The sequence below is a fragment of the Sinocyclocheilus grahami genome, unplaced genomic scaffold (assembly GCF_001515645.1).
Source record: "Sinocyclocheilus grahami isolate Dianchi unplaced genomic scaffold, SAMN03320097.WGS_v1.1 scaffold311.1, whole genome shotgun sequence".
NCBI classification, from domain to species: domain Eukaryota; kingdom Metazoa; phylum Chordata; class Actinopteri; order Cypriniformes; family Cyprinidae; genus Sinocyclocheilus; species Sinocyclocheilus grahami.
Genome location: NW_015505490.1, coordinates 1,361,394 through 1,379,535, shown reverse-complemented (window position 1 = coordinate 1,379,535; position 18,142 = coordinate 1,361,394). Strand labels below are relative to the sequence as shown.

At 42.1% G+C, this 18,142-nt stretch overlaps 1 protein-coding gene across 1 annotated transcript in view; it reads left to right on the top strand.

Moving 5' to 3' along the window:
- Nucleotides 1-16,291, top strand: part of LOC107601691 (histone-lysine N-methyltransferase 2A-like) — a 31,379-nt gene extending 15,088 nt beyond the window's left edge. Inside the window, exons 8-34 of the mRNA XM_016293948.1 lie at nt 672-767; nt 877-899; nt 1,739-1,834; nt 1,922-2,042; nt 2,129-2,242; nt 4,218-4,402; nt 4,486-4,659; nt 4,826-4,936; nt 5,034-5,107; nt 5,906-6,108; nt 6,280-6,380; nt 6,491-6,628; nt 6,786-6,944; nt 7,044-7,161; nt 7,247-7,325; nt 7,406-7,563; nt 7,643-7,795; nt 7,903-12,367; nt 12,457-12,525; nt 12,609-12,691; nt 12,767-12,934; nt 13,064-13,138; nt 13,239-13,413; nt 13,543-13,650; nt 14,379-14,462; nt 14,569-14,698; nt 14,792-16,291. Of these exons, the coding sequence (XP_016149434.1) occupies nt 672-767; nt 877-899; nt 1,739-1,834; nt 1,922-2,042; nt 2,129-2,242; nt 4,218-4,402; nt 4,486-4,659; nt 4,826-4,936; nt 5,034-5,107; nt 5,906-6,108; nt 6,280-6,380; nt 6,491-6,628; nt 6,786-6,944; nt 7,044-7,161; nt 7,247-7,325; nt 7,406-7,563; nt 7,643-7,795; nt 7,903-12,367; nt 12,457-12,525; nt 12,609-12,691; nt 12,767-12,934; nt 13,064-13,138; nt 13,239-13,413; nt 13,543-13,650; nt 14,379-14,462; nt 14,569-14,698; nt 14,792-15,067 (7,736 nt within the window). The 3' untranslated portion in view covers nt 15,068-16,291. The remainder of the gene's footprint in view (nt 1-671; nt 768-876; nt 900-1,738; nt 1,835-1,921; nt 2,043-2,128; nt 2,243-4,217; nt 4,403-4,485; nt 4,660-4,825; nt 4,937-5,033; nt 5,108-5,905; nt 6,109-6,279; nt 6,381-6,490; nt 6,629-6,785; nt 6,945-7,043; nt 7,162-7,246; nt 7,326-7,405; nt 7,564-7,642; nt 7,796-7,902; nt 12,368-12,456; nt 12,526-12,608; nt 12,692-12,766; nt 12,935-13,063; nt 13,139-13,238; nt 13,414-13,542; nt 13,651-14,378; nt 14,463-14,568; nt 14,699-14,791) is intronic.
- Nucleotides 16,292-18,142: the final 1,851 nt, after the last annotated feature.

The following is an 18,142-nucleotide window of genomic DNA, read 5'->3' as shown; positions in this document are numbered from 1 at the left end:
TTTCAAGCTGTTTAATGCCACTCAGTGGGTGTTGCATGCATTCGTCCAAAAGCAGTTAAATAAAATGCGCCCATCCATTAAAAAAAAAAAGTGCCTCACACGGCTCCGGGGGTTGAACAAAGGCCTTCTGTAGCAAATCGATACGTTTTTGTAAGAAAAATATCCATATTAAAAACGTAATAATCACTTTAATGTAGCTTGCGCTCACTGTTGTACACTGGAAGCAGTTCCGGGCGGATGACGTATGAGGTCAGTGCTGCGCATGCCCAGTGAGTCTCGTGAAAACCAATGTTTGTTAACAGGAGCAAAGGAAGCAAAGTTGCCTTACTTTAGCAAAAGAAAACCAGTCTCCTCTTGGCTTATATCGAAATCCTCCGACATTCTTCTTTACATATCCTCGTTTTGTACTTCTAATTAGTGACCGTTGTTTTGTTTTGATCTCTCCCCTGCGCTTCCGTGTGCGTCACTTCTGAGCGGCACGTGCGCAAAGCCGACCTCCATACGTCATCCGCCCAGAACTGCTTCCCTGTACAACAGTGAGCGCAAGCTAGATTAAATTGATTATTATGTTTTGAATATGGATATTTTTATTACAAAAACGTATCGATTTACAGAAGGCCTTTGTTAACATAGCCTTAATGTTTTTGTTTTATGGTCATGTCATCTTTTAGTATCCGAAGCAAAGCTAAAGAAACAGTCCACTCGATGTGTTCAACCACTCAAGCCTAAACCAAAAGAAAAGGTAAGCAGATATTCCAGGCACTTTTGTATTATTTTATACCCTTTTTTTATAAAAAAAAAGCTTTGTCTCTTGCTTCTCCCCCCTCTGGATAGTGATAACATTCTTTATGGTGTTGATATTCCTGTGAATCTTAGCACAAGCGATGCCAAGGTTACAGGTTCAGTTCCCAGGGGATGCACATACTAGGGCTGCACAATTAATAAAATTTCTAATCGCGATTACAATTATGGATGCCACAATTACGTAATCGTTCAAAGCGGCAATTAATTGTTGAAAGTCCACTTATGTTATTCTGCAAGCTTAAGATGCGTTTTTTTCTTTCTACATGTTATCTTAAGGGTTTTTCCCATTATTTTAATTTTAGTATGCCAAGGTTACAGGTTCAGTTCCCAGGGGATGCACATACTAGGGCTGCACAATTAATAAAATTTCTAATCGCGATTACAATTATGGATGCCACAATTACGTAATCGTTCAAAGCGGCAATTAATTGTTGAAAGTCCACTTATGTTATTCTGCAAGCTTAAGATGCGTTTTTTTCTTTCTACATGTTATCTTAAGGGTTTTTCCCATTATTTTAATTTTAGTTTAACATTATAATTCAATTCATATTTTTACTTTTTAATAATTTAAAGAAGAAACCAATCTGATGTTTAGTTGACATTTGAGGCTTAATACTATAGAATACAAAATCCGCTGATGTAATGGTTAAAGATAAATGGAAAAGTTTAATATTCAAAGCATGAGTCAGCTTGGATCACAAATGATGAATGTCCTCATTTGGTATGTGCTAGTGAAAAATACCTCCTTATGAAAGGCAAATGCTTGTCAGCTCTCTGGAATTATCATTTCCTTTTGGTACGCTTGATGACCGACTAAGCAACTTCCAAGTTTGGGCTTATTTCTCTCTAAAAGCCTCCGAAACCTTCATAAAAGACAAACGCTCAATATCCAGATGGAATCAAAATTTTTAAAATTATTTTTTTAATCCTCTAGCAGCTAAAGGAGTGTGACAAGTGCCGAAATAGCTATCACCCTGAGTGCCTGGGACCCAACCACCCTACCAGACCCACCAAGAAGAAAAGAGTCTGGGTACTTACACACTCTCAATCTTAATGTCTGTAACATCTGTGGTGTTTTTGCTGCATTCTCCCATAATTATTTTTCCTTCTGCCACAGATTTGTACCAAGTGTGTGCGCTGTAAGCGCTGTGGAGCCACCAAACCAGGGAAGGCCTGGGATGCTCAGTGGTCACATGATTTCTCTTTGTGTCATGACTGTGCCAAACTCTTAGCTAAAGGTCAGTGCTATTCATTCTGGATGTTTATTCTATGCCTTTAAACTATTACTAAACTGTGTAATTTATTTATTTATTTTCCTTCCCAGGCAACGTCTGCCTGCTCTGTAATAAGTGCTATGATGACGATGACTGTGATAGCAAAATGATGAAGTGCAGGAAGTGTGATTGCTGGGTCCATGCAAAATGTGAAAATTTAACAGGTGAGTTATCAGTTTTTCTCCATATCTCTTATCTTTCACGTGATATTACATGGCACCATGAGATTAAACTAACAAAATCAACTAATATTTGGTTGATTTTAATTACAGAAAATTTGTTTAAATGTACACTACTGTTCTAAAATTTGGGGTCTGTAAGCAGGGGGGGAATTCACAGAATCCTGGAAAAAATGTTTCATGGTTTCCACAAAAGTGTTAAGCAGTTAAGTGTTTTCAACATTGATAATAATAAGTGTTTCTTCAAAGCAGCATATTAGCATGATTTCTGAAGGATCATGTGACACTAAAGATTGGAGTAATGGATGCTGAAAATTCGGCTTTGCCATCACAGAAATAAAGTTTTTAAAATATATTCAAATAGAAAGGTTATTTGAAAGTGTAATAAGCCCTTATAAGATTACTGTTTTTACTGTCGTTTTGATCAAATAAATGCAACCTTGTTGAGACTTTAAAATCATTTAACTTTTTGTATGGTAGTGCAAATCTTAAAGGGATAGTTCACCCAAAAATGAAAATTTGATGTTTATCTGCTTACCCCCAGGGCATCCAAGATGTAGGTGACTTTGTTTCTTCAGTAGAACACATCTGATGATTTTTAAGTCCAACCGTTGCAGTCTATCAGTCATATAATGGATGGCAATGTTAACAAAGTCTATGAGTGTAAAAAAACATGCACAGACAAATCCAAATTAAACCCTGCGGCTCGTGACGATACATTGATGACGATACATTTTTTTACCTCTAATACACCACTATGTCCAACTGCTTTGAGCATGCGCACGGCTTCCGGTGCGTGAGATGTGTACGCGCTCTGGCGTAGTTTACGAGTTTACGCAAGCGCCGGAAGTGATCGCTCACGCGTATACGTCACTCATTGTTTACACAGTGCACAGTCATTGTAGGTACGACGGCTAATCAAAATGGTACTTACTTGCGCTTATCCTGATTGTTCAAACTGACTTCTGAGCCTGCTCGCCTGAAGTTATGGTCGATTGCTCTTTGGCTGGATATCAACACACTGTGACGAGTCGGCTGCCTCCCCCTAATTATCAGCATCACCCCGTCCCTTAATCGCCGCCCTTCGCCAGGCTCCCGACATGAGTGGGTGCGTGAGAGAGGAGGCATGTGATGGGGCACACCTGAACCGAATGGAGCCTCATCACCGCCGCTGTGTAAATGCAGAGCGCGCCTCTCCTCGGGAGACCGGTCTCTTCCCTGTGCATGCACGCTGGTGTCCTCGTGGGTCCAGGAGGGGTGCGTAGAGGGACTCCCGTGCCGCCAGAGTCGTGAGCTGCCGGACCCGCAGTCCGGACGAGAACCGCACCCGTTACACGGCCGTCGGGCAAGGATGCTGGGCCGTCTAGTCCCTTCAAGCGCCGTGAGCAGAGAGAAGAACAAAGCCGCTGATAGAAGCCGCCGCCCCCCGCGTTCCCGCGACAACACACCCATTAACGTAAACTATGCCAGAGCGCGTACACATCTTGCGCACCGGAAGCCGTGCGCGCGCCCAAAGCAGTTGGACATAGTGGTGTATTAGAGGTAAAAAATTATATAAATACTGTTCGGTTTCTGGCACAAACCGATCGTTTCATGTTTTGGGACATCAATGTGTCGTCACGAGCCGCAGGGTTTAATTTGGATTTGTCTGTGCATGTTTTTTTTACTCTCATAGACTTTGTTACCATTGCCATCCATTATAAGACTGATGGACTCCAACGGTTGGACTTAAAAATCATCAAATGTGTTCTACTGAAGAAACAAAGTCACCTACATCTTGGATGCCCTGGGGGTAAGCAGATAAACATCAAATTTTCATTTTTGGGTGAACTATCCCTTTAAGATAAGATCTGATAGGTGGACATGGACATGCTTGCTAAACAGAGAAGAAAGCATTCTGCAGTGTGGATATTTCTGTAATACTACATTCCAAACATGATCTTTCCATTTTTATATTTAGATGATATGTATGAGCTCTTGTCTAACCTGCCTGAGACCGTGGCCTACACCTGCGCAAACTGCACTGAGCCCCATCCTACTGAGTGGCGCACTGTCTTGGAGAAAGAAATTCAGAAGTCCATGCGGCAAGTTCTCACTGCCCTTCTCAACTCTCGCACGTCTACTCACCTGCTTCGCTACAGACAGGTGAGTTGCCATCTGGAGTCCTAGAAGTTCCCACCAGCTTTATTTTCACTACTTAACCTACTGATCGATTTTCTTTGTCTCAGGTGGTTATGAAGCCACCTGAGCTGAACCCAGAGACAGAAGAAAGCCTTCCCTCACGCCGTTCCCCAGAGGGCCCTGACCCCCCTTTGCTGACGGAGGTCTCTCCACCTAATGATTCACCACTCGATTTGGAGTCTGTGGAGAAGAAAATGGCTCCTGGATGCTATAAATCTGTGGTAAGAGTTTGAGTATCTCCTTTTTGAATTAGTTTAAAGTAAAAAAGGTAGCTTTTATGTTTCTATTCTTCTTTGAAAGATTACCTGTCGCATTATTGCAGCAGGGTTCAGATGCCGGTCACATACATGTGAGAGCCAGGTGTCATTTTCTGCTTCTCTTATTTAGCTGGAGTTCAGTGATGACATTGTGAAAATCATCCAGACAGCCATCAATTCAGATGGAGGTCAGCTAGAGAGCAGGAAGGCCAACAGCATGCTCAAGTCCTTTTTTATTCGGGTGAGAAAAAGCTGGTGTGGACACAGTTCTGACAATAGAATATCTTGCAATCCTACATCATTATTTCTAATTGCACTGTCACTGTTATTTGTTAAAGCAAATGGAGCGGACTTTTCCATGGTACAGGGTGAAGGAGTCCAAATTCTGGGAGACGCGCAAAGTCTCTCCAAAGTGAGTCTTTCCCATGTCTATTTAATGCTTTGTTTCAATTTGCTTGCCGTTTTAATTTTGACTGATCATTTTATTTAAATTATTTTGTCAGAAACAATTTTCAGAAATAAATTAAGGAACAAACTATTTGTTTAGTTTGATAGTGAATAGAGGGACCAGTTAAGCTAGTTTATGAGCATCGAGAACAAACTCACCACTGAGTGTCTGTCTATTCTTTGCTCTCCTCTAGAGCAGAAATATCACCTTTCCATAGGGAATGCAGCCTGTATGGTCTAGTTCCATTGTTTGAGGTCGACAAGCAGTGTCACATTTCACATGGGTGCTTTGACAAGTCTTGTGGTTGGCATTTGGTTTGCTTGTTTGTATACTTCATTTGTTGCCATGAATTATTAACAGCAGTGAAGCAAGTTTTTTTTTTTTTTTTGTTTGTGTGCATGCATACCTGACATTCAATACTGTCTCTTTAAAGAGAAAACACAAATATTTATGTTATTTCCCTTTGGAGTTATGGCTATCAGATTATAAACTTTGTCATTGGCACCTTATTTCTGAATGAGCCTACACTACGGTTCCAAAGTTTGGAGCTCAGTAAGATTTTTTAAAATTATTATTTTCAAAAGAATTTAATTGGTAATTCAGGAAGGATGTATCAAACTTATAAAAAGTTGGTATATACATTTTATAATGTTACTAAAGATTTCAAAGATCAAGTCAATGCTGTTCTTATAAATGCTTTAATCAAACACTAATGTTATGTAACAAAGACATGGCTAACAAGGCATTGTTGTATCTTTGCAGCAGTGGACTTCTTCCCAATGCTGTGTTGCCCCCTTCTTTGGATCACAACTATGCCCAGTGGCAGGAGAGGGAGGAGATAGCCAGGGCTGAGCAGCCTGTGCTAATGAAAAAGATCATCCCGGCTCCCCATCCTAAAGCACCTGGGAAACCTGACTCCCCGATTGCCCTCACACCACCTCCTCCTCCACCCATGCTTATCCATGGTGAGAAAGTCGCTTTTAAGCACTATAAACACAAACGTGTATAGGAACTACTGAGATGGTACATTGCGTGTTAGAGTTAAATAATTACATTTTCTGAATGGAGAAAAATATATAGAAGAGAGAGTTAAAGTGTGTTGATAAGTTACACATGAGTATTTATTTTGTGTTCAGACCACAGCCTTGAAGAAAGCCCTGATATTCCCCCTCCTCCTGGTGTAGGTGACAACAGACAATGTGCGCTTTGTCTGAATTATGGAGATGAAAACACAAATGTGAGTAATCATCCACCAAAAAGAATGCATTAGCATGTACAGATGTCAATTTATACTGTATTTCAGTCATGATCATTTTGTCAGATATTGTATGGTAATTTGTTTTCTAGGATTGTGGGAGACTGCTTTATGTTGGCCAGAATGAGTGGACCCATGTGAACTGTGCACTGTGGTCATCCGAGGTGTTCGAGGATGTTGATGGTGCACTCAAAAATGTCCATATGGCAGTCAGGAGAGGCAAAAAGCTGGTGCATAATCTAAGCCATGTGTTCATTAAATTACAATGCCGTAATATGTATTTGTGTAATTATTTTTGTTACCAAACAATTGGCTATTAAAAAAAGACTATATGCAACAAATCTTTCTGCATCCAAAAATAGATTGCATTATGCTTTGTTTTCTCAGCAATGTGATAATTGTCACAAACCCGGAGCCACGGTGAGTTGTTGTCTGACGTCCTGTACCAACAACTACCATTTCATGTGTGCACGTCAGCAGCAGTGTGCCTTTTTAGAGGACAAGAAAGTTTACTGTCAGCATCACAGAGATCTCATAAAGGGCGAGGTATGGAATGATACATGCAAGCAAGTAATGCACTAATGATTACATATTTGTTGTAAAGTGTTGGATTTATTGCAAATAACTAACCTTTTTTTTTTAAAGGTGGTGCCAGAGTCAGGCTTTGAAGTTACTCGGAGGGTCCTTGTGGACTTTGAGGGAATCAGTCTGAGAAGAAAGTTTGTTAATGGGCTTGAACCAGATAACATCCACATGATGATAGGTCTGTATGTCTTTGCAGGGTGCTTATCGTTGATGAGTAATAAAGTACAATACATCAAAATTAAATAGCACATTTTTTGGTACAGGGTCTATGACTATCGACTGTCTTGGTATGCTAACTGAACTGTCCGATTGTGAGAGGAAGTTGTTTCCTGTGGGCTACCAGTAAGTCTTTGAAATTATAGTATTGTATTTAAATAAACATAAGACATAAAATGGAGTAACCACCTGATGTATTTACACAGATGCTCAAGGGTCTACTGGAGCACTCTAGATGCCCGCAAACGATGCGTCTATAAATGTAGAATTTTAGTGTGCCGCCCCTCTATGACTGAAACTATCAATAACACAGCAGCTCAAGAAGAGAACCACACAATTGCTCATAGTCCTCCACCTCTTTCAGGTAAGCAGATTTATATTTGTTATTGTCATGCCAACATTTTGTTGGAATTTTAAAAACTAATCATTATTAAACTTTTCAGCTGAAGTGGACACTGCTTTGCCTGGACCCACAGATTCCATAAAACCATCAAATGTGCCTTTCACACCAAAACCAAGAGTTTATTTTAGGAACAGACACCCCAGTTACCCACCATGTCATCGTTCTCCCTCAACCAGACCACTTCCCTCCCCAGGTAGGAGTTATATACATTTAAATGCTTATATTTTATATTGCTTATATTTTATAACTCCTTTTTTGAAGGCTTTTGTGAATGTTATTCAATGTGTTTTCCCCCATTAGATGGTTTTAGTAGTTCAGCCCATGAAATTGTGACTGTGGGGGACCCTCTGCTGAGCTCCACTCTGCGAAGCATTGGATCTCGTCGACACAGCACTTCCTCCATCTCTGCTCAACAATCTAGGCAAGAGGTTTCCTCTTCTCAACAGGGAGGCACAGTATCCATTCAGACAGGTAATTCATCTGCCCCGTCCCTGTCCTCAACCTCTAAGGAACCTTTAACCAGGGACACAGACAAAGGAATAGCACCATCTGGAGAGAAATCTCACAATCGAGAGGCAATTTCAGTGAACATTGGGGCACAGCGTCGACTCAGTTTTGGTTTCACTGAAAGAATAGAAGGTAGTAGAGAAGCAACCAAAAAGCAGTCGGATGGTGAGAGTTTGAAGTCATCGCAACCAATTAGCATAAGCCAGGTAGCACCACCTCTCGGAACTGCAGTATTGACCGGACATCAGAGAGGAAGTGGCAGTTTGAAAACCGAGAAAGGGAAACAAGCCACAAAAGATACTGACCTACCAGCCGGAGTCACTTTTATGTCCAGTCATCCACTTGCCACACTTCCTAAGGACAAGGCTAATACAGTCAAGGAAGGAAATGTGGCATCAGTGGCCGCATCAAAAGACATAGGAAAGACTGTGTCTCCACAACCGGTTTACAGCAAAAGTGGGAGTAGGAAGTCTCACTGCTATGCGTCTGGTCCAGCAGCGGCAATGAAGCCTCTCTGGTCATCTGGTGCCAAGGTGGGAGAGGAGGACCTAAAGCGTGGCTTCCAGACAAGTGCTGCTGTCAATGCTAGTCATGGAACCTCTAGCACCAAAGACAAACACTCCAAAGTCAAAATGAATGTGAGCAGGGATGTTTCAAAAGAAAGAAAAGAGTCTGCTCAAAACCCAGTTCTTAACAGCAACTCTAAAAGCAGTAATGTCAAAACACAAGGTCAGGGTCCACCTCCTCACAACACTAGCAATAAAGCCACAGCATTGAGCAGCAACACGGGGTCTTGCAAGGTGGAAGTTAATACATTTGATCAGAAAGAAATGGAGAAGCCATTCAAGTCCAAAGAGAGATTTAGCTTTGAGAAAAAGCATAGTTCAGCCATGGATGCTATTCAGCCGAAAGCAGGGTCTGAAAGAGGTACTAGACCACCACAGGTACACCCTAAATCAAGTAAGGAAGTTACTCCTGTGGTGAAGAAACCCACTGAGAGGCTGCCTCTAATGTCTCAAAAAATGGATCCTAATGGAACCGAAGCTGTCAGCATGTCCCCTAACACAAACACATACACTTCTGTAACCCCTAGCAACCAGGGCCCCCAAAGAAGGTCCTCTCGAGTGATGGTTTTCTCCCCATCTGCAAGTTCTGAAAGCTCAGAATCAGACAGCCACATTCACCCAGATGATTCTGAGGAGCAACTCATGGACCACCAATGTGCAGATGATGGGGAGGACCATAATTTAGAGGATGAAGGCAGCGTCGATAAGCGCCATGAGGAGGATAGTGATGGTTCGGCAGGTTCAGCAAAGCGCAGATACCCAAGGCGGAGTGCCCGTGCTCGATCAAACATGTTCTTTGGGCTAACCCCTTTCTATGGTGTGCGATCGTATGGGGAGGAAGACATACCCTTCTACAGAACTGGTGAAATCTCCATGAAAAAGCGCACTGGGAGCAGCAAGCGTTCCGCTGAAGGACAAGTTGATGGGGCAGATGATATGAGCACATCATCTTCAGCAGACAGTGGAGAGGACGAAGAAGGAGGAATTGGTTCAAATAAGGATGCATATTATTACAACTTCACACGCACTATAATAAACCCCAACTCTGGTCTTCCACCTATTGCGGGTATTGATCAGTGTTTGGGAAGAGGGACGCAGATCCACAGGTTCTTGAGGGATCAGGCGAAGGAGCAAGATGATGACAGTGATGAGGTGTCAACAGCAACCAAGAATTTGGAGCTGCAACAAATTGGGCAGCTGGATGGCGTGGATGACGGTTCTGAGAGCGATGTTAGTATAAGCACCAGCAGCACAACCACTGCTACTACTTCATCAACAAACAAAAGTTCAACAAAAAGAAAAGGTAGAGAAAGCAGGACAGATAAAATAAGCATTGACTCAGGGAAGGAGACAGAAAATACACCAAGTGGGAACAGTCGTGAAAGTCGTAAAAATCAAAAGGATCCATTAGGGAGTGTGAAAGCACAAGACCCCCTTGAAACTCCGTTGTCACTCACCACAGATCTCCTCAAGTCTGACTCTGATAACAACAACAGTGATGACTGTGGTAACATCCTACCCTCTGATATTATGGAGTTTGTACTCAATACCCCTTCAATGCAGGCTTTGGGACAACAGACAGAAGCTCCTTCTGCCGAACCGTTCTCTTTAGATGAGAGTTACGGGGTGAATGTTAACCAAAGAAAGGACATGCTTTTTGAAGACTTCACCCAGCCACTGGCCAGTGCTGAACCTGGTGAGAGTGGGGTGAACACCTCCATTGCTGTTGACGAGTCATATGGTCTTCCCCTTGAGCTGCCCTCTGACCTCTCTGTGCTGACAACTCGAAGTCCCACTGTAAATAATCAAAATCATGGCTCGATGATCTCTGAGACCTCTGACCGCACCATTTTGGCTCTGGCCACAGAGGAATCAGGAGTCGAGAAAAGCAGGAAAAAAACAAGAACAGGGTCCACTGTATCCAGCAAGAGCCCACAGAACAGATGTGCCGATTCCCAGATTCCAGAAGGTCAAATGACTCCAGAACACTTCATTTCTGCACGCATTGATGGTGACCATATCACAAGTCCTGGAGTTGCACCTGTGGGAGAGACAGGGAGCCAAGATCTGACGAGAAATAGTAGCACGCCAGGTCTTCCCAGCTCACCCACCTTGCCTCTCCAGAGTAAGAAGTTAATCCCTGCTGCCACTGTTAGCTCAGGTCCCACTCCGATTGCAAGCTCTGCTGTTCAAGCTACTGCCTCTCAATTGAAGCCTGGCCCAGAGAAACTGATAGTGCTAAACCAGCATCTGCAGCCACTCTATGTTTTGCAAACCCTTCCCAATGGTTTAACTCAAAAGATCCAGATTGCACCATCTGTTAGTGCGACAGGTGTCATGAACACTAGTGCCCCTGTCTTGACAGGCCTCAGTGGTAGCATCTCCACCTCTCAGTCAATTTTTCCTGCTGGCGGCAAAGGTTTAGTGCCTGTATCTCATCACCCACAAATCCATGCGTTCACAGGCACTACTCAGACAGGTTTCCAGCCAGTCATTCCTAGCACCACATCAGGCCTCCTCATAGGAGTCACCTCCCACGATCCCCATATTGGTGTGACAGAGGCAGGAAATAGGCATGATCATGCCTCTGGTGTTGCTATGGTATCTAGTGCTTCATCCATCACCCCAGCACCAACTATGCTCCCCTCTGGACATGGCAAGAAACGCCTAATTTCTCGTCTTCAGAGCAATAAGAGCAAAAAACAGGCTCGTCCAAAGACCCAACCTACACTTGCTCCTTCCGATGTTGGGCCCAATATGACCCTCATAAACTTGTCATCTTCACAGATTGCTGCAGGAATCCCTGCTCAGACAGGCTTGATGGAACTTGGGACTATAACTGCAACACCTCATCGAAAGTTTCCTAACATTATAAAAAGGCAGAAGCAAGGGGTGATGTACTTGGAGCCTACTCTCCTTCCACAGCCCATGCCCATTTCAACCACAACTCAGCCTGGCATGTTGGGACATGATTCATCGACTCGCCTGCTCCCATGCACTATGTCAGGGCTTAACCCAAGTCCGTCTGTTTTGAATGTGGTGTCGGTGCCTCCCACTGCAGCAGGAAACTTTTTGGGAGCAAACTCTGTATCTTTGAGCGCCCCAGGCCTCATAAGTTCAACTGAGATCACAGGATCTATAAGTAGCCTTCTTTTCAAAGCCAACCCTCACAACCTATGCCTTCCAGAGCAACAGATGGTTCTTCATTCAGGAACCCCTATGATATCTCATCTTACTAATCCTGCCCAGACGTCCATTGCCAGTAGCATCTGTGTGTTACCCCCAAAACAAAGCATAAGCATGTCTGTCAACCAGCAGGTGGAGAAAGAGGGCAGCGTTCATCTCCAACACCCAGTCAGTCGAGTCCTGGCAGATACAAACCTTGACCCAAATGGCAATTCAACTGGTCAAGTAACTCTTGCCCCTAATCCCATTACTCAAGACCTGAACAGAAGTCATGTTGTTGGCATCCTCACTCAGAGCTCACGAACCTCTCCCATTTCTCGACCCCCGCATAAGCAGCAATCCTCAAAGTTACATGCTGGAGCTGCATCCACAGCTGTTGGGAAGGGAAAGCAAAAGGCCAAAAGACCTCGACCAATCCCGGATAAGAGTGGAAAGAAACGCAAAGGACTTCAGTCAGATACACCAACTGTTGACACATCTGCTATCCAATTATCATATTTCCCAGGGTAAGAGCCTGACATTTATCATGCATATTGCTTATTGTTGTAAAAAAAAAAAAAAAAAATTTAAACATGCTAAAAATTGTTTATAGTAGGGACCGGGAACTTTCATCACCTGAGCCAATGGATACAGGGCAGTCAAATGAAACGGGTTCAAAAACAAGGTAAACGATTATAAAGATCAATCTTAACTTTTCAGTGTACTTCATTATATCTGACCTATTAAAATAAATTTTTTCCTTCACAGTGACTCTGCCACTAAGACAGCTGATTCTTCTTCTTTTAAACGTACAACCATGGATACTCATGATGAGAAGCCAAAGACTGCAGGTGGGTAAAATGTTAGGTCTGGCTGTCCATCTCTCTGTTGAATGTCGCAGTGCTAATAGATGTTTTTTTTTGTAGGACTGCCTAGTAAGGGTGATGGGAAAGGATCTAATGCATTTTCAGTGGAAACACCTGATCAGAGGGACAGTGGGAGAGACTCCTTTCTGGACTACAAGCCCAAGAAAGGGCTCATATTTGAAATCTGCAGTGATGATGGATTTCAGATTCGATGTGAAAGTATTGAGGGTAAGTGAGATCTAGATAATAAAGTGTAATGGAGAGTTATAGACCCAGTATGGAGTATGATGTTCTTTTCTTTGATAATTACAGTCAGTCTTCTCTGAAATGAATTTCCTGTTTCCTGTTACGTTTCAGAGGCCTGGAAGTCCCTGACAGATAAAGTGCAAGAAGCCCGGTCCAATGCTAGACTCAAGGCACTTTCATTTGATGGTAAGAACATATTACAGTGTTTATTTTAATCTTAACACATTTGTTTTTACTAGTCATGTTAATTTGGCAAGGGCATCTTGTATTTCACATCGTCTTTCAGGAGTAAATGGGTTGAAGATGCTGGGTGTGGTTCATGATGCTGTAGTGTTTCTACTGGAGCAGCTATATGGAGCCAGGCATTGCCGAAACTACAGGTTCCGCTTTCACAAACCTGAGGAGCCGGAAGATCCTCCTGTCAACCCTCACGGATCTGCCCGTGCTGAGGTGTACCACAGGTGTGTGTCATGGCCAGGGTGTTCATTTTGTCAATACCTGAAAATCTTAAACCTTTCTATAATGGAGAATTCAATGTTGTGATTGTGAACTATTTAAGCACTCTTAACAGACTTTGAATTAATTTTTAGGCGATCAGTTTTGGACATGTTTAATTTCCTGGCATCCAAACACCGTCAGCCTCCTGTATATAACCCCCAGGAGGAAGATGAGGAGGAGATGTTGCAGAAGTCTGCTCGGTGAGTAACCTTAGGGTAGGGACACACCAAACCTACGCCAAAAAACTAGCACTGAGCAAAGCCGACTGTGGCGTCACCTTGCATTGCCTCTCATTGTCACACCAGAAAGACTACAGGCGACGGCTAACTAATGCGTACGATCTGCGCTTGCTTGACAGAACTTAACTTTTCCATACCACCAGGTGGCAGCAGTCTTTATTCGGCATTCAAACAAGGAAACCGGAAGAGCTAGAACTATGGATATACAAAGCAAGCAGCACTTGCTTTTACCATTGTTTACACCAGCCGTGCTCATTACTGACAGATTTGTGTAACTTTGTTCAATCATGTTTAAGTTGCAAATGGCACTGGCATTGTCAGTCCTTGGGTCGTCGTCTTGTGGATAAAGAAACAGAATGACATCAAGTGTGTCTGCATTCCCTCTTTGCTCTTTGTCATTGGTTTGCTTTCGTCAGTTCCATTTTTTTTCTTGTGCGCTTATTCGCTAAGCTGAATATCCAATCGCAGTTCTCACTAAATCGGCATACAGATTTGGCCGAAAAACAGCTGACAGTGTCCAACTACAGCCAACGGTGAAGAACAACTGAAAAGCCAAACGATGCTCAAAAACCACCTGACATTGCCCTATGGCCAACCATCGTCTTGGTTTGTCCCGGGCTTTACTCACCCTGTACTAACCTCTTTTCATTTATAAATTGAACACATAATAACACCTGGTGTTTTCACAGACGGGCCACCAGCATGGACTTACCACTGCCTATGAGGTTCAGGCACCTAAAGAAAGTGTCCATGGAGGCTGTGGGTGTCTACAGGTATAAATGCCTTCTATTCAAATCAAAAATGTGTGGGTGGATTGAGGAATGAAAAGCATGCGTTTTTTTTGCATTCCATCTTTTGCATCCTATGTATTGCCTGCAGATCAGCCATACACGGCAGAGGTCTGTTCTGCAGGAAAAACATTGACGCTGGAGAGATGGTGATTGAGTATTCTGGCAATGTTATTCGCTCTGTCCTCACTGACAAGCGGGAGAAATACTATGACAGCAAGGTAGAAATCTAATACTTAGTCTATCAGTGCAATGAATTTAAAACAATAACACCGGTGTTCCTCATTGATTTGTCTTTTTTTGCTTTTACTCAGGGCATTGGCTGCTACATGTTTCGTATCGATGACTACAAGGTGGTGGATGCCACCATGCACGGCAACGCAGCCCGATTCATTAACCACTCTTGCGAGCCCAACTGCTACTCCCGCGTGGTCAGTGTTGACGGTCAGAAGCACATTGTCATTTTTGCCTCACGCAAAATCTTTAAAGGCGAGGAGCTCACGTACGATTACAAGTTCCCCATCGAAGAACCAGGCAATAAGCTGCCTTGCAACTGCGGGGCGAAGAAGTGTCGCAAGTTCCTCAATTGAAAGCAAACTCGCAAGCTAATATTGTCTGTGAATGCTATCAAGAGTGTATACATGCCAGGGAAGAGACCTTTTAAAAGGTTTTTTTTTTAACTGAAGCAGGCTCAGGTTATCAGAAGGTTAATGGTATTGTGCCTCTTAAGTTGTTTGACTTTTAGAAAAGACAATTGAGTAATGGAGAAGATTGCCCTTGTGTCCCCTTTATTAATGCCCAATTCAAGATATTAGTGCCCCCTCGGTCTTAAATTTTGTATATCTTTTTTTTTTTTACCTTTTTTTTTATTATTATTTATTTTTTTTTTTTAGAAGGATATTGTGAAAAGTTTTACATTTGTAACAAGTCGAGTCTGGCCTGCTCTTATTTACCGAGTGTGACAAATTACTGAATAATTGCCACATCGTTCCATTCTACACCAAAGTGCAATTTCGGAAGGGAAAGATTTATTGTTTTTAGATTGACGATACATAATCCTTTTTTTTTAGCCTGACCTGTTTAGACATCTCTCCCTTTTTGAATGTACATCGAAGCCTTCAGAGCATCAATGGTCACTCTTGCCAAGCTTGGCCTGATTCTCTGTATGGAATACACTGTAAATATCTCATAGGGGAGATGATGAGGGGAAACACTAGGGGGAGCAGTGGTCCCAGGAATAGGTTGTCTGAAGAAAAATGGTAAATGTTTTTCTTGTCAGTAGTAGAAAGAAATGTGTTACGAAGAGTAGGCCATGATGGGCTTGTGAGATGTGTGGCTGGCAGGTTGAGATCCTGGTGGACTGACAGCCAATGGACCAGAGCAATTTGGTAGCTTAATTGCATTGTATTTTCAAAAAAAGTATAATTTGCATGTTGTTACGAAACATTGTAGGATTTAATTGATTTTAGTGAGTGCAAATGCTATTACCAGTCTATTTCTTGTATCTCACCATTAGGGATTTTTTTTTTTTTACTCCCTAGGCCCGTAGTTTTGTATAAAATGATACGATTTTTTTTAGGCAATTTAAAATTTGACTATTTTTGTTGTCTCATGTCACTGACAGAAATATAATTCGTTGAATAATGTAAATAATATGTATATTTTTCTATACAAATGACTAAAAGCACTCATTGGTGAATCGCACTTAACAATGGTATTTATATTTTTAATAATACATTGTATTTATTTTATCAACATTTTTGTAGGAAATAATAGATTTAGAACACTAATGCTTTGTCCAAACATTTTTATAGCACTATCTCAAGATTTTTTAGTTGATCTTATTTTTTGTAGCCCAAATATTTCGTTCTATTCCAAAGACTGAAGCAGTTACTGTTGCCACAGAGTGCGGTCCACCAGAGGCTCTCATTGCCAACCCAGGTCAAGCATGGACATTTCAAATAGGTGTGTAGGTTTAGTGTGCTTTTCTAAGTGCAGATCGGTTTGATATGACTCTCTCCTTTTTTTTAGTGCCAGCCTTAAAATCACATGCAAGAACTGCCCATCTTCCCTTAAAATTCCCTTTTTGTGTTTTCTAAACTTGGAGGAAAGATGCATGAAATCCTTCTCTAGCATTCTAGCAACTGACAAGTCACAAAGTTTATTCCGTATATTTTGTTATATCAAAATATTTTCTTAGAGATTGGTGTAATGCAAGGATTTGCCACAGAGGCCATCCCATGTAAAATTACTTGTAAAGCACTATATATATGGAGGAGAGGGAGGAGGGCTCTTGTTTCCTCATGGTCTTGTGCACTGAAGATCAGTCTTCTTCAACACATGTTGCCTTGGCACTGCATGGACGCTCCGGACAGCCATTCAGTCAATGCACATTATTTGCTCGTATCATCTCTTCATTCTCTTGTAAATGTTGACACTCCTCACACCTGTTCCCATCTGTGCCCTTTTCAGAGCTCAAGTTTTGTTTGACCCCTTTTTGAATAAGGCTAAGACGGATGTGGCTTAATTATTTTTGTGGATGTTCTGTGGTTGGTTCTTCCATGGTTCTTCCATCTTTCAGATCATAAGTTATGTGCCTTCTGTGTAAATTTCTCTGGTTGTTGTTTTAGTTTTTGGATGTTAGGCGTTAGAACTTGATTGGACAGTCAGCTGAGGAGCTCCAGACTATGGAGAAACGTTCAAAGCTGTTTTAACTAGGCCACAAACAGATTCCACTTGAAATTTGTCTCTTGTTTTATTTTTCATGTAAAGTTACGATGATTGTTAAAGGGATGCTGTAGCATGAGTATGTATGTGGGTATCACAGAATGGCTTGGGATCTGTACATACCTCTAGACGAAGCTGCTTTGTGCAACGGTGGCTTCCTTAGCAAGCCACTTTCAAGGCCAGTTCCTCTTTGTCTCATTGCCTCGTAAGTTTAAGGCTAAAACAATTGTATTTTTTTTCCTTGGCCACTGCAGACCCCCTCCAGCCCTCACTGTACCTAGGCTGCAATAATTTTGACATTTCCCAGCAAATCACTTTTGACTGTCACTGAAGATCAAAGTTCTGTACGTTGCCTCATTGAACATTTGTTGGCTGCTGCCTCATATTTGTATACGTGTTTATATTGATCAGAATTTGCAGTTTAGCCATCTTTTTCAGGGATTCTTGGGGGTCTCTCCCAACTTTCCTCTCGCCCTGGCACCCCTGTGGAACAGGATGTGCTGAACTCTGCAGCTAGGCCGTTGTTGAATGTATTCTAGAATTTTTTTTTTGTTTCATTATTTTTTTTTTTCCAACATGTAAGGCTGGGAAGATACGGGACAGCTTTTTATTGCATAAAATGGGATTATACAGCAGGGTTCTACAGAAACTATTGCTCAGTCTAATGAAATAAGACTTTTATTTTATTAATATATTTTTTGGTAATGCAGTTACTAATCCTAAGGGCTTTGTAATAGACTCCTGCACAGACATCAATACAACGTCCGATGCTCCATAAACTGGTGTAACAGCGCTCGGTCAGTGTTTCAGAAGCAGACATGCTTTGTCGTTTTCCTGGACTTTACTCTTCCACACCACACAAGTGGTACCACACCTTCTCCTGTAATTATAATCAACAGTATATATGTATACACAATATACATGGAGATATATATATA